This window comes from Ambystoma mexicanum, chromosome 9 (assembly GCF_040938575.1).
Source record: "Ambystoma mexicanum isolate Mex_15411 chromosome 9, UKY_AmexF1_1, whole genome shotgun sequence".
Taxonomy (NCBI): Eukaryota; Metazoa; Chordata; class Amphibia; order Caudata; family Ambystomatidae; genus Ambystoma; species Ambystoma mexicanum.
In genome coordinates, this window is record NC_090931.1 from 749,709,421 (window position 1) to 749,724,879 (window position 15,459).

The 15,459-nt window shown below is 44.8% G+C and overlaps 1 protein-coding gene across 3 annotated transcripts in view; it reads right to left on the reverse strand.

Annotated features, from left to right (window-relative positions):
• STAT1 (signal transducer and activator of transcription 1) overlaps nucleotides 1-15,459 on the reverse strand; it is an 876,601-nt gene that overhangs the window by 679,222 nt on the left and 181,920 nt on the right. For all 3 annotated transcript variants that reach the window (XM_069615679.1, XM_069615677.1, XM_069615678.1), the window contains exon 6: nucleotides 2,622-2,700. In XM_069615679.1, coding sequence (XP_069471780.1) covers nucleotides 2,622-2,700 — 79 coding nt within the window. The remainder of the gene's footprint in view (nucleotides 1-2,621; nucleotides 2,701-15,459) is intronic.

Here is a 15,459-nt window from a genome sequence, read left to right on the forward strand (position 1 = left end):
CATGTTTTCCTACTTCAAATGTTGCTTCTACTAACCCTTCACTTGACAGCTCTTTATGTAGCAGGACCCTGTTACTGTCCTCCTAGCATGGAGGCCTCCAGTGGTGTGTCCTACTGCACTTTCTTTGAGCCACAACCTTTGATCCCTGAATAAGAAGATCCAACAGTGGTGACGTTCAATTGCTATTCTGCTTCCCACACTTTGTTTAGGGGGGCCCTCTTACCTCAGCTTGATATACAGGTATGTTACGCCATGGTCTGCTGTAGACCCAGCACATCTGGCTGTCAACTTCAATCGGCCCAGCTGCTGCTGCAAGTGCGCCACTCTGCAGATTATTTCCTGGAGCAACTTAAATATACCTTTCTTTGGCTGGATCGCATGTTGGGGTCCACTGCTTACCTACAAGAGGTTAATTCCATTCTTCTTTGGCTGCGAGGCTCCTATGCTGGGCTGGCCCATCCAGAACACAACTGCAACCTGCCCTGCTGGTGACATCATCATCCACCTTGCGCTAATTTGTTGATCATTAAAAGTGTTTAGTGTACCTTTAAACCAGTTCGCTCTTTCTGGAGGGTTGTCTTGACAGCTATGGCCTTTCTAATATTTGGAGAGTCAATAGCTCAAAGAAAAACACTGTAAGCCCAAGTGCAGCTGCACAATAGAAAAAAAGCATAGAAAGAGAGCATATTTGATTGTCCTTGAACAACTTGTAGTCAATGATACAAGAATTGATGGGACTTTGCTTGGCTGCAGCATAAGAGCATTGCCTTCATATTTCCAGACAATATTTGCAAATCAGACACTACAAAATATTTGAAAATAAAAATAAATAAATCACAAAGCGATCTTCCAAAACACCAAGCTTCCTAGTTCAGACATAGATGAGATCTTGATTACTAGGTGCATTAAGAACTTGAAAACCTCTCACACTCCTGGACCCTATGGCCTATCAAACGCTAACTTAAAAGCTAACACTGAAGACTGGAGGTTTATTTTACAGAGTATATTTAGTATAGTGCTACATGAAGACAGGGTGCCTTAATACTGGCAAAGGTCTATTCTTATTCCTGTATTTAAAAAAGGGAACAGACTGGAGCCACTGAACTATAGGCTGCTAGCAATGCTTGAAGCTCCAGGCAATCAGTTAGCATCAATAGTATATAATGAACTATTTAATTGGATTGAAATTAACACTGTCTCAGTGCGCTGGCTTGCTATTAATTTATTTTTTGATGGTAAAAAATATTGCAAGTACTAGTCCCATACACAATGTTATATAGGTCACACAGCCAACATATGTTTCAACCGTCTGGGTCACAAATAATTTATGCTAAAACACATACATTCATAAACATAGATAATACCCAATATGTATACAGCCTAGACAAACTAGCCTGTATAAATATTGGGCATTATCTATGTTTATGAATGTATGTGTTTTACCATTTGACTTTAATGGCACGTGTTGTCATTTCTTCTGTCTTTCTTATGACAGAAATGTATTTTTGTAATTGATGAATGAAGCTTTAAATGAAGTTGCTTATTCTATGCCTATATGAGGTGTTATTAACAAGTACCACTAGCAGGGTTGCACATTTATGTTACATGAGGCTTTATCCTGGTTCTGAAAGAAAGCTGTTTTGGGCCAGAAAGAACTAACAGGAACACCTTCTTTGTAAGTGCTAGTTGTCCTCCAGTTCCTGCCTGAGATGGAGGTTGAACTTTTGCGGTGATGATGACTTTCATATCTAGCCATATTACTGCAATTGGGGAGTGCTGGCTTGATGAAATCCTTAAAATCCTTGTTAATATCATATGACCACATGTCCTGGTGCACAATACCTGTGTATATTATCACAACTTCTTTCTGCCCTACTTGATATACTAAAAGCTTAGGCATTTTGTTTTAACTTATACATGCTTTGTGTCTGTTTGTTTGTTTATTGAATTTAATGTAATGTTTTGTAAACCTACGATGATCCCAGTCAAAGTAATTTGTATATCACCTTCCTCTCCCATTTCCATCCGACATTGTAAATGACGAGAGTCAAAATCTCCCATCTCCTTCCCCTTTAAAGCACAGTGTGACTCTCGAAACTCAGTTCTTACCTCATGAACATCCAGAAAAAAGAAAAAACAGTTATTTTGGCCAACAACCTTATGAGCTTTCAAAAAGGGAAATACCCCTTTTTCAAATGCCATTTGGGCAAAAAGGTTAGAGATAATCCTGCAAGAACTATTGTTCACAATTGTGGGTGTTGACCTGGAAAAACGCTATGTGGCCTGCTTTCAGGTCTTGGAGAAAATAGTGCCTTAGGGTGGCCTCGGTCAGTCTGGAAATGCTAAGACAATGGGTAGTTCGGTTGAAGGCGATACCTGGATGGAGAATGCTGTTCAATAACTTCCTTCATCTACCATGATAGGGTATGCTAGGAGCTTCGAATACATGCAGTTATTTGACGACTGGCCGCAACTGACCAAATATGGGAGACACAACGAATCATGGCTTGCTCGACAGTACCTCCCGACATGTGAACTTAACGTTATTGTTAAGGGTGACATAATTAACCAATACAGATATTTAAAAAGTCCCCAAACATGGCCAACTGCAGATTTCTCACCTCGGCTCTGTAAAGTTTTGTATTTGAAGTCATATTCATCCTGCACATCTTCTAGAAGCTTGATGTGCTGCTCTACTTCCTGTCAACACAAACACATTAACAAATGGTTATTCTCTTGCTTCAGCAGTGCCCAACAGCACAGAATACCATAGGGTGGAAGGTATGATAGAAAAAACACAAAAGGTATACATTACAGTGGGTCTAGTGCTGTGGAAGGGGGCAGTGCTGCATATACCTGGCAGCTGTAGGGGGTTGACAGAAAGGGGTTTGGGGGAAGGGATGCGGAAACAAGGGGCTCACCTGTGGAGGAACAGGTTAAAAAAAACAACAACAGGGATCAAGGGGTTGTTGCTCCTGAAAGAAACAGAGAAACCCAACATGAAACAGGGGATAAACATGCTATGCTGCAGTGTACACAGTGAACGGTCAACAGCAGACGTGCTGAGAGGGTGACCAAAGTACTAAAAATAAGGCTGTGGAAGGGTCTGGGCATGACTGGAGAACACGCTGGCGAGGTACAGGGAGCAGCCCTGGGAGTAGAGAAGAAGAAAGCAAGCTAAGGAGACCAGGGCAGGAGTGGGAAGACTGGCACCAATGTCATGTACTGAGGGAAAATCATATGCAGTAGCATAGCCCTGATCTGCTGTTGGAAAAGAATCCATTATTATAAATAGATGGTCTGAAAGAAAGATGTTTTTCTCCGACTACTCAACAAACACACAGAGACACCCTATACGTTTTAAATTAGTTAGTGAGGAAGTCACACAGCAGCCACTACATGTCATAACAAAAGGTTCCAGGTGACTATGTCCAGAATGTGTAGCGAGCAGGAAAGGAGGACACATAAAAAACGGAATACCTATTTGAAGAAAAGGGTCCTTTTAAATTTGAGAGGAGTTTGCTGGAGTTTTAGATCGAGTTGAAAGTACTTTCAGGAAGAACAATGCGATGTAAAAGGGTATCCTACCCTGGGAGTCAAGGGGTTGGCAAGCCAACATGTAAAAGGTGGTCATCCTAAATAAAATTGGGATAACTTTAAATACACACTAGTGTGTCCCCGGAACTGTGCTTCAGCAGATAACATATTTCTAGGTACTAAATCTAGTACTATTACTATGCACTGCAAGGCATATACTTGTAATATGTATGTACTATTTAAGAGATTTTTCACTGTATACTTTCCAAGGGTTTTTACATATGTGACGACAGTTCCCTAAGTTAGGGTACTATCAGAAGGGTGTCCTAATTGCCCAGAGAAGGGATAAGGGGATCCCATGAACAGCTTCTCTGAGGCCCTGTATAAAAAGGCAGGGGCACCCATAGTGAAAAAGCCCTATCTCGTGTAGCAAGGTTCTGTTACAAAACCTGTGGGTGTGTTATTGCAACTATTAGCCAGACCCAAACTGCACTAGAATACAAAAAGATAGTTTTTCCTTTAAAGAGACACATTTCTAGACACAGGTGCAGACCCTTGTACACTTCCCTACCAAGAAGGGAGGGGAGACTATAGCCCAGCAGCTTAGTCTGGTAGTAGTGCTGCCGGAAAGAGGGCCGCTGGAGACGGTGGCGGAGGGGAGCGGGGGGAGAGGAGGGTTGGGCGAGGACCCTAGAGATGGAAAGAGACCCCTAGAAGCCAGACCAAGGTGAGACTGGAGGAGTATGGACAGGAGATTTATATTAGGTTGTGCTGGAGTGAGGAGGCGGTGCAAAAGTCACCCCGCTATTTAGAAGTTATGTGCAGGGATTATTCTAAGATTTAGAAGATGTAATGCAGCCATCCCCCTAAATCCCCACACTGAGACTTTAAAGTTGAGGTACAGGGGTCAACCAGAGATGTGGGGTGCAATAGTCAGCCAGAGAGTTGGAAGAAGGGATGCATGAGGTACTCGGACATCCAGAGAGCAAAGACAGTTGTATGCAAAGGGGTGGAGAAGGTACAGATCGTTGTGCCCAAAGGGGTGAAATTAGTGGGAAAAAAAGATAATTGGAAAGAAGAGATGCCTGAACCCAAATGGGTGAAGAAATGTATAGAGAAAGAATCTTGGAGAGAAGAGTAGTTGTGCCCAAAGGGGTGAAGGTGTGCCAGAGAGATTTGGAAAGCACTGACCCAGAAGGCGAAAAAGGAGGAGATGAAGAAAGTTTAGAGAGTTGAAGGTGAATCGCATGAGGAGGGAGGGGAAGATGAAGAGAGAGCTGGAGAGTAAACCATGAGAGGAAGAAAAGATACTATCAGAGTAAAAGGGCAGGAGACCAGTAAAACAACCAAGCAATGTTCAGGTGGACCAGCGTGATCCAAGGAAGGCCCAGACGGTGATAGTGGAAGGTGCTGCTATCCAGTGGGTGAGGGAGATCATAAGAGCAGTGAAAAGGGCAGAGGGTTGCTAAGCCCTGAGGCTTCAGGAAGAAAAGACAAGGATACGAAAGCGACAATAGAGTCATGCCCCGCCATCTAACTTACAGGGTTTTGAACAGCAAGAGTCGATCAAACAAGACCAGGGACTAGCCTATAGAAGCAGGGACACAGATGACCCATGAGCCAGCAAGCATTAACCTGGACTTTGTTACTGCGATTCGCCAGTTCTGGGGTACAGGACTCCGGATAGTCCACAACCAGTGTTTGGACAAGGAGCGTGGATTATTTGAATTATTATACACTACAGATCTGTTTCAACCTTTGCATTGAGTCGAAAGATCCACCATAGCCCATCTTACATTCCCCCTTAATTAGTCTGTGTAATCACTAGAAGGATTCCCATACATCTATGTTGCAATTTGGAATTAGAGCACATTGGCTGGAAACCATGCTCATAGAGGTTAGGAGGGATTTAAGTTAACTTAAGTGCAACCATATCATTTTCTAAAATATGCATCACTTTAACGTCACATGCTCAAGCTAATCATGCAAAATATATATGCTCTGAAAAAAATAAGATGTAAAGATAACCAAAACTAGTGCAGCAGTATTTTAAATATTTCCAAAAACTAACGGTGAAAACAGTACACATTATATACAGCTAACATAATTCACACAACATCACTGCTCACACTGCATGTATCACATGATTCCTAGACATAACTGCAAATGATGAAATTGTGAAAAAATGATTTCCTTCAGTAAGCTAATTTGGAAGGTGTTAGGGAGAATTTTCATTTCTGTGCCAATTCCGTTTAACGTTAGAGACCCCCCAGCTCTTTTGCTGGACTCAGGGTTTTTCAATTTCAACTTCTGATTGAGTGGGACTTTTTACTCACTCTTGTGTTTTTTCTGACTAGGATTTTTGCGTTTCTGACTGTTTAATGGAATCTGGTCAACTCCATAGGCATCTGCTTTTTGCATTGTGACACACAGCACCTTTTATGCAGTGCCACTGGGAAGTCCCTTGACTACATTTTCTTGGGTGAGCTAGTTTTCCCAAGAATAGTAAGATGACCCCTGTCTTACTTACCTTTACTTTATGGGTCCAGCACACACCACCCTATGTGGAGTGCCAGGAGATTACACAGTAATTCCTTAAACCCATTTCCACATGAAACATTTTGTTACACTAACTCACTTAAATGGCTGGTGGCAGTGGTTTCTTTTTTTACTACCTAGTGACATGTATCTGCAGGCTGATACCTCAGCTGCAGTGCTGCACCCAAGGGGGACCTTTTTCTCAAAATGGTCCCCGTCATCTTTTTTCGCCATTTCTTGTAAGTTAGTTTCTTTTGGGCTTTTATTATGTTGTTTGCATCAGGTTTGAATCCTTTGTGTCTGGAAAGGCAGGAAGTGAGGGAGGGTGCCGAAACATTCCAGTCTCTAGGTGTGCCTGAGTGAAACCAGTTCCAATTGGCCGGCTGCCTGTCCTGTAGGACAGCTACCCTGCTGTGTGATCGACAGCCTAGCACTGTAAATGAATGTGAACCTGCATAACAAGCGACGTTTTTGCGACTAAGAGCAGAGTCGACCACTGGAGGACAACATCCATCCAAAGCAGAACATGAGAGAAGACGCCAGCAGCACCCACCTGGAGCGCGAAGTGCCCAGTGCAGCCCTGCAGCTGCGCCGACCCCATTTTCGAATCGACAGGGAAGAGCCGTAAAGGAAGACTTTCTACCTTAGGCTGGTGGGACCAACTAGCCTTGAGACAAACTCAATTTTGGCACAACCCCCGGGGTACCTTGGCCCCCTGTGAGTGCATTGTCTTCCAAAGTCCGAATCTGGCAAGATCTTTGTGGGCATTCAGAGGACCCTACTGAAGCAATAAATCCAGGTCCAGAGTCCCCTCACCAGAGTCCAGGACTGAGGGATCAAGGAAATCCTAACTAGAGCTTTACGTTCAAAGTTGGTGTTGGGAAAACGGTGCCAAACCATAAAGAGCCACTGAATTGACAGAAATCCATTGCTCCCAAGTCCCTCTCTCGAGTGCTGCTGCAGGAGCCCGCCAGAGGTTCTCCCTTTCATCACCACAACCAAGGACCAGGAACAAGGGTCTACTGTGTTGCATCGTGAAGGCAACCAGTTGGAAAAACTTCCTCATTTCAAAAGGTACTGTGGAGCTTACCCTACATTAAGTTGCCCTCAACTTACCTGCATTGTGCTTTCCAAAGGTGACTTCTCTTGAGTTGCTGTGATTTCTCTTTTAAACACTGACTATTTAAGAACATAATTCTAAGAAGAAGAGCATAAGAACTTTGACTTTGGCTATCCTGGTCCCTAAAGGTCTCCTTCTGAACCTAGTGCTTGTTCCCTTACAGGTTTTAAATGTTGAACACTTTAATGTTGGGATAATAGACTGCCTGCATCCCTTTGGGAGAATCAAACTGTTCTAATAACCTATCTGTCTGTTCTGATACAACCTAAACCTTAAAAACTCAATATTGCATAGATGATACTACATGAATGCTATACTGACCTCACATGACATCACCTCCAGGTGCTGGAACATGTGTAACATATGAATGAATTACTCACCTGCTTTATTGTTAACTTTTTTAATTTAATTGTACCTTGGGATTAATGTTACAGATAATTACTGCTTTTTAAAGAATGCTTTAAATATCTTTGTATATAAATAAATACACACTTAGTTATATTATAAATTATGTAAGTGTTTACTTTGATACTTGTATTTACTGGTTTCATTGCAAAGCTCTACAGCTCACATGACCCCTCTTAAAATAAGCCTGGCTGCACAGTCACACTACCAACTGGTCTAGTGCAGGCCTATATTAAAAGATTGGATTAGGACTGATTTTCTATACTCTGACCTAGTGGACAGATGTATAGAAGGCCAACGTATACTGTGACGGGGACAATTTTGGGGAGCTGTAGTCAAAGCAGTTCAGGGAGCAATGACGGGCGGTCTAGGCTAAGTTCTTCAGAGGTGGTGAGCTTGTAAGGGTTCCAAAATGAGGTCACACAACGGGAATCACAGATTACACTTAGACAGGATGTATAAAAATACAGTTTTTATTTATTGGCCAAAACACACTATAGACTACTAGCAAATAGAGTTATCACACAACACTGATACACATAGACCCATATTTACATCACTTATTATAGTACATAATGCATATAAAAAACTTCTGCAAGAGAAAGGTTAGATTAGTATTATGCACTCAGGGTCCACAGAGAATGATCCCTAACTAAAATTGGCCAGACCTAAATTGTTTGGGGCCTTTTGCCCAATAGTTCAGGTTAAAGTTCCACAGAAGCTTTGAAGCAGGAAAAATGCAGTTCGGGTCCCTGGGGTCCAGTGAAGGGTTAGGGTACGAGTTAAACTAACTACTAAAAGTAGCCCCAACTTTCAGAGGTATTACGCAAGCAAGTTATGGCAAAACCCGAATTGTTAGACTAAAGGTTTATTATAAGCCCATTGATTTATAATGGGAGTATAGGGGTAGGTAAGTATTAGGCAATACACTGTATGTAGTAACCCTGTGGGAGACTACACCAGCCTTGTCCTCTTGGCAATAGGTACCTTTGGTATAAGTCTGTACTACATAAGTTGGTAGAGTGACTGAACAGCCAGGCCTATCTTAAGAGGGGTCAATGTGAGCTGTAGGGTTGCAACATAGGGATTTACAGTGGCATGTATTCAAATAACACTTATACTCAAGGTTTCTTGATTAATTCATTATTTATTAATGTAACAGTCAGTTTTAAAATAAGCCTTCTTTAGAAGAGAGCAATTGGCAACAGTAAAAATACACTTCGAAAATACACTTCTTCAGTTCAATAAAGTAAGTAGATATCGTTTTGGGATGGCACACAGATCGCCCTACACCCTCAGGTGACTTCAATACCTAGGACACTGTGGACATTAATATAATATCACTTATTACCCTTTAATTGTAATACAGAAGTTGTGGCAAAAAGGAAAAGGTTAGGGAAGGAAAACATGGTTAATAAGTTTCTCAAATAGGTAAGCACTTTTGAACCCCACAATGCAATGTAGATTAATCCTTTCCCAGCTATACAAGTAAGGAATACATTACTTTTTGGAGGGATAGTTAACACACAACGTCAGATGTTCGAAGAGTCTTCAGGGAGCCAGGACAGCCAATGTCACTTGAGCAAAGTCTAGGGGAGCTGAGGCACTTCTTGAAGGTAGGTTAAAGTATTGCACAAAGTTAAAAGAGTTTGTTGTAAAAGAAATCACTGTTGGGCCACAAGCTGGGAGGCTTATGAAAGGCAAAGCTGTAAGCAACTCTGCAAAGGGCTGCCAATGCAAGTCTCAACTGAGAGCAAGCGAGCTACACAGACTTTGCTTTCACTTTAATTAATTTGTATTGCGCAACCATGGGCCCTAAGGTATAAGGGCGCAGGCAGGACGAACAGAACGAAGACAGATGGGACAAAGTCCCGGCGGGTTAGAGTAAGCAGCAAAGCAGTGTCAAAGCGAGAGATCAGTATAACAACCAGGCCTCGAGTTCCTTCTTGAAAGTCATCAGGGAGGAATGTTGTCTAAGGTTCAGCAGTAGCGAGTTCCACAACTTGGGAGCGACGAAGAAGAAGGCACCATTCTCCACCTTTTTCAGTTTATATCTCGGAAGCACCAGGATGTTTTGTTTACTGGACCTTAAAGACCTGCTACTGACCTTCTCAATGATCGGATCTTGCAGATATGTGGGCATTATTTAAAGTCTACATTTGAAAACAATTGTTACTAGTCTAAACTTGGCTAGGGCCTCTACTGGGAGCCAATGTAGGGCATGCCTGGCGTCAGAAACATGATCACGACGGGCTAAACTAGCGACCACTCTTACTGCTCCCTTCTGAACCACTTGGAGTCTATTAGAGTCGACCTTGCAGAGAACGACCAGAAGACTTCTGCAATAGTCGATCTTTGCCCCAATGATAGCTCTGGCTATAGATTCGGCGTTGGCTTGAGAAATAAATGGTCTCAAGTGAGCAAGAAGTTTTACGTAGTAAACGGCCGTTGTTAGGTAAAGATTTGGGGTAGTACCCTTAGGGTGCACTACAGCAACCTTAGCCTCCTGGCAATAGGACACAACCTTTGGTATACATCTGAACTACACAGGTTGGTAGTGTGGCTGAGCAGCCAGGCTTATCTCAAGTGGGGTCAATGTGAGCAGCAATGTAGTTACATGGAGATTCACAGTGACAGGTATTTAAATAAACACAGAAGCAGGACGACCAGAGCTCGAGTCCCATCACCAGAGTGCAGGATCCAAGGAGTGAAGGAAACTCAAACCGGTATCCAAGATCTGCAACGGTGCAGTTTACTAAGCGATGAAACCGCAAAGTGCTCCTGAACGGAAAAGAGCCCTTAGCGGCCGACGCAGGAGCCCTCGAGACGTCTTCCCTCTTGTCCCCACGACTGAGGCTCAGGAACACTGTGTCTGCATCACTGTAACAAGACAGAATCCAGCTGGACCACTCTTCTTCAAACCAGAGGTACTGTTTTAACTTGGGGTACTTACCTCATTGTCTTGTAGCTGTGCTTTTCTCAGTTGTGAATTGCAGTGGCTTACCTTTAGAGTTGATTCCAACTCTGCTTTTCACAGGCTTAACAGCTTGTGACCCTACATGTGAACTCTCTAACTTTGTGCAAGACCTTTATCTAAGAAGTGCCTCAACTCCATAGACTTTTTCAAATTGACTTTGGCTGTCCTGGTACCCTGCAGACTCTTCTAGTCCATTGACTTTGATATTGTTGTCCCTCATAGGTGATAACTTGTTTTAAATTGTTATTACTGGGAAAGGCTTGTCTAGATTTCATTGGAAGATTTACGTGTCCTCACATATACTGAGTACCTGTTTAACCTTTTCCTTCCTTAAACCTTTCCTTTCTGCAAACTCAGAACTGCAAAGTATAACTAGGCTAACTAGTGTGATATATAAATGCCAGTACTGTCCTTGTGATTGAAGTCTCCTCAGGGTGTAGGAATTGTGCATGAAGAATATCCAAAGATTATCCACTAACTTGTTCTGATTCTGAAAAGTACTTTTAAAGTATATTTTTTATTGTTACATGAATTGCCTTTTTAAACAATGCATATTTAAAACTGGATGTTAAATAAATAATTATGTATAAATGAAACCTTGAGTGTAAGTGTTACTTGGTTACTTGTTGACAAATTTCATTGCTACAGCTCTAGAGCTCACATTTACACCTCCTGAGATACCAACTTGTGTAGCGCAGACCTATACCAAAGGTGGGTTACCTAACACCAAGCAGATAAGTGTTGTGTAGTCTCACACAGTGTGACTGCACCAATTCTTACCTAACATATATGATGCACTTTCCTGAAGCACCCAGCTTCTTCTGGAGGGACCATAGACTTTCAGGATGGGTTCGCAGACCGCTTGCACGCTGCGGCCGAAACCACTGAATCAGGGGGTGGCTGAGAGCAGAGGCATTTGGGGACCGAGTCCGGCACCATGGGTCTTATACTGCAGCTGAGGATTCAGCCTGCGGTAAAAACGCACAATGGTAGGAAAATTAAACCACTAACACCAGCCATTAAAAGTAGTGAGGGTAACATAAAAAATGTTACATGAGTAAGTAGGAAAAGGGGCTAGTAAGTAACCCCTCAGTACTTCCACATAAAATGGGGTGTACTGGACCTACATAGGAAAAACAGGTAAAGTAAAGTCAATTTCACTTTACTACTCTTGGGAACAGTAGTTTTCCCAAGAGAAGGTATTTAAACCTTATGAGAAATCCAAAGGACTTCTCTGTGACACTGCTGCAATGAGGGTGCTGTGTGTCACAATACAAAAAGCAGATGCCTATGGAGTTCGTCAGACTCCAAAAACAAAGAAACACAGAGTCGAAATCAGATCAAAAATGCATGAGTGGGAAAGAGAGGACCGGCCACCAGGGGGCGCGTGGATGATGTTGTGCTCTGCTTGAACTCGCGCCACTACGGTCCCATAGTAGGTCTGAGCCCCCGCTTTGAGGACCCCCCCACGGCTGACATCAGGCACAGAGCTCTATGAACGTTCCCCCCACCAGTGGCAAAAATCCCGGAACAAATCGGTGAAGATTTCGCTTCAAAACGACCAAATGAGGCGGCCCCCGTCCCTGCGCCTGAATCCAAGCTTCGCGCGCAACTCGAGTCCCGCCCAGCTGGAGCTCCGCTACAGTCCTGCATCGAACCGGGAGCGGTCTCGCACAGCGGAGGAGTGCTGAGGCACGGCGTGGAACTGGTACCCCCCCACCCCCTCGCGCACATCAATCTCGACTCTGGACTGGCGGTGGGGGCCTCAGTGCTCCAGCTCACCATTAGAGCGGAAGGACACACTCGCGGCCCTGAACACATGTCCGGCCTGCCAAAGTAATACGGCACCGAAGCGCGGCAGAGCCCTGGACCCCTCAGAGATGCGGCACAGAGCAGGACGCTCGCTCCCTCCCGGGCCCACTGGCCACAACCGTGAGTAGAGGATATAATATCCCCCTGAGAACTGGAGCCCCGGTGGGGATCAGACTCCCCCTGAGCTACGCCATTGGTCAGGAGGCCTGAAATAAAGCCGTTAACAGAGTGCCCTGAGCTATTACACTCTGGGCCCCATCACTGGAAGGAGAATCAATCCTTTGACTGGACCCCCCCTCCTCCTGGCCGTACTCTGCGGTGGTCTTGGCCCTATCAACGCACAAGACACCCGGCTACCTGAGGGTTGGGCCCCCAAATCCTGGGGCGTGTGCCCTCCTCAGTCACGCAAAGCATCCTCCTCCATCCGGCAACCAAAGCTGAATCCCCCTTGTACCGAAGAGTAGACCCTTTACACAGCCCTTGTCCCCACTCCGCCAGTGGATCGATGCTGCCCAAGCTGATTGAGCCAACCATACCCGTGTATGCGGTGGGAAAAACAAGGACACATAAGCCTCGTACCCACATGGTCCCCACCGTGTCGCAGATCCTCATCCACCCTTCTCCCAGTCGGCCGCGGTGTGGCCTGGTACTAAATGGGTTTCGCTCAGCGGACCGCTGGTGCATTTTGAATTCATGGACATTAAACTAAAATTGGCCAAATTCAAGTTCATACAGTCCTCGGAAGCATTCCCCCAGCGCGAACCTTCAAACATGGCTTCCAAGAATGCTGAAGAGGCACTGACCAAGGGCGATATTGCTGACCTCCTTTCCGAGATGAAAGGGATGAGGGCGGACATTGGGAACAAAATTGACAAGATCAGACACAGAATTGATAAAATGGAGGAGAGGCTTGAGGAGGTCGAGCACAACCAATCCTCATCAAGCACACTGGAAATGCAGATCGATCATCGCCTTGCGGAACTTGAGAGCAAGGAGGAGGAACTCCGTCTAAAGGTCGATGATTTGGAAAATAGAGAGCGTCGAAACAATATACGTGTCTTTGGCATCCCTGAAACAGATGAGGAAACAGGAACGCATCTTAAAAAAACTCTGCATGAGATCTTGAAACTATTATTTGAGGATGATGGAATAGACGGGCCAAAAAGCGACAGAATCCATAGAGCTGGGGGAAAACCAGGCGGCCCGAGATCGGTCCTGGCCCGGTTTCACAATTATGCAGACAGGGCCCGGATCCTGGAGAAGGCCAGACTCACACCACAGATGTCCTTGGGGGGGTTGTCCATTGTCATCTTCCAGGACCTGTCCTCTCTCACACTGGCGCTACGAAAGAAGTGCCTACCGATTACGAAACTCCTCAAGGATAAAGGCATCAGATCCCGATGGGGCTACCCATTCTCCCTCTCATTCGAATGGGAGGGCACAGGGATGAAACTAACCTCTGAAAGAGACATTGCCAACGCCATCACAGATCTACTATGTCCCCAGGCAGACGGAGCTCACGTGCCGGCACACATACAGGCCGGGGTCAAGGGGGGGAAATGTTGATGAACTCGTTTACACCTGGACAAGGGGCTACTGTTGAAATAATCTTGCCTGATGACATGGAAAGCCTCTTGCTTCCAGGTCTCGAGTGATACGATTGGGGGGCTCAAAAAAGTTATGTTGTGTTTTCTTGTTCATTGGTCCGATTGTTGTACGGTTCGTACTGGTGGTTCGATATCGGTTGGGTGAAGTTAACCCAGCTGAATCGGATGCCGTGGGAGGAGATGGGCGTGGGTGACCCTATATTGGGCCGCCCTATTCCTGGAGGGTGGGGGGAGGGCTGGGGGGAAAATGTTGGACCTTTACAGACTTTTTGCTCAGAATACGAGGCCTACGTGCGAAATGATGCTGAACTGACCCCGCTTCTTTCTAATGGTGAAGCACACCCATTGAACTTACGGACACGAGGACTAACAGAGGCACTACGACAGGCACAGAGATCAATAAAATCTTTTCTAAAAATCCTCGATGGCAAGCACACTTAACAACGATTGTCTACGCATATGCACGCTTAACGTAAAGGGTCTAAACTCCCCCACAAAGCACTCATTGGTGGCCAGAGAATTCAAGCGCTCCAAAATTGACATTCTATTCATTCAAGAGACACACTACCTCAGGGGAACGGAAAGAACTATTCCGACAGGAGCTATCGGCTATTCCCTGTGGAGCTCTGGAATATCAAAAAAGGCAGGGGTGGGGATACTAATACGGAAGAATCTCCGTATGTCGATTCACAGCACCTGGGTCGACACAGAGGGTAGAGCAGAGTTTATAACGCGGCTCATACAGGATACTCCTGTCACTCTAGCTACGGTCTATGCCCCCAATCAGGGCCAGAAAAGGTTCCTCCATAAAACGATGGAAAAAGTGTTCAATATGGCACAAGGACACAGTCCTTGGGGGAGATTTCAACTTGTGGATGGACAGTTCTCTAGACAGGCAAAGTAAGACCGACACACCCAAACCATCTCACACGAATGACGCAGCTGATAGAAAGGTGGCTCTTTCAACATTTGGCTTAACTGACAGTTGGCGTCATCTCCACCCCGCGGACCGTGGTTTCACCTTCCGCTCCATCCCACATGAAACTCTCACACGGATTGATTACTTATTCTTATCCGAAGGCCTTTTGCGATAAACCACGGCCGCAGACATATACCCGATCTCATGGTCCGACCATGATATGGTCATGGCAGAAATACACTGGGTGAATCGAATTCCCCTAACCACAAAATGGCGGTGCAATGATTCCCTATGGAAGGACACAGTGTTCAGAGACGACCTCGAAAACAAAATCAAACTATTTTTCACGTTGAACGATACAGGGGAGGTCTTGAAGATCACAGCGTGGGAAGCAGCCAAAGCTACCTGGAGGGGCGTCCTTATCAGAGAGGGAGCCCGCAAAAATAGAGAGCGAGCCCTAATCGAAAAAACATTAGGGAGAAAGTGAATCTGGCAGAGAAGCAAGCCCAATCAAAACCGCTTGAAAGAACGCGATATATCAATG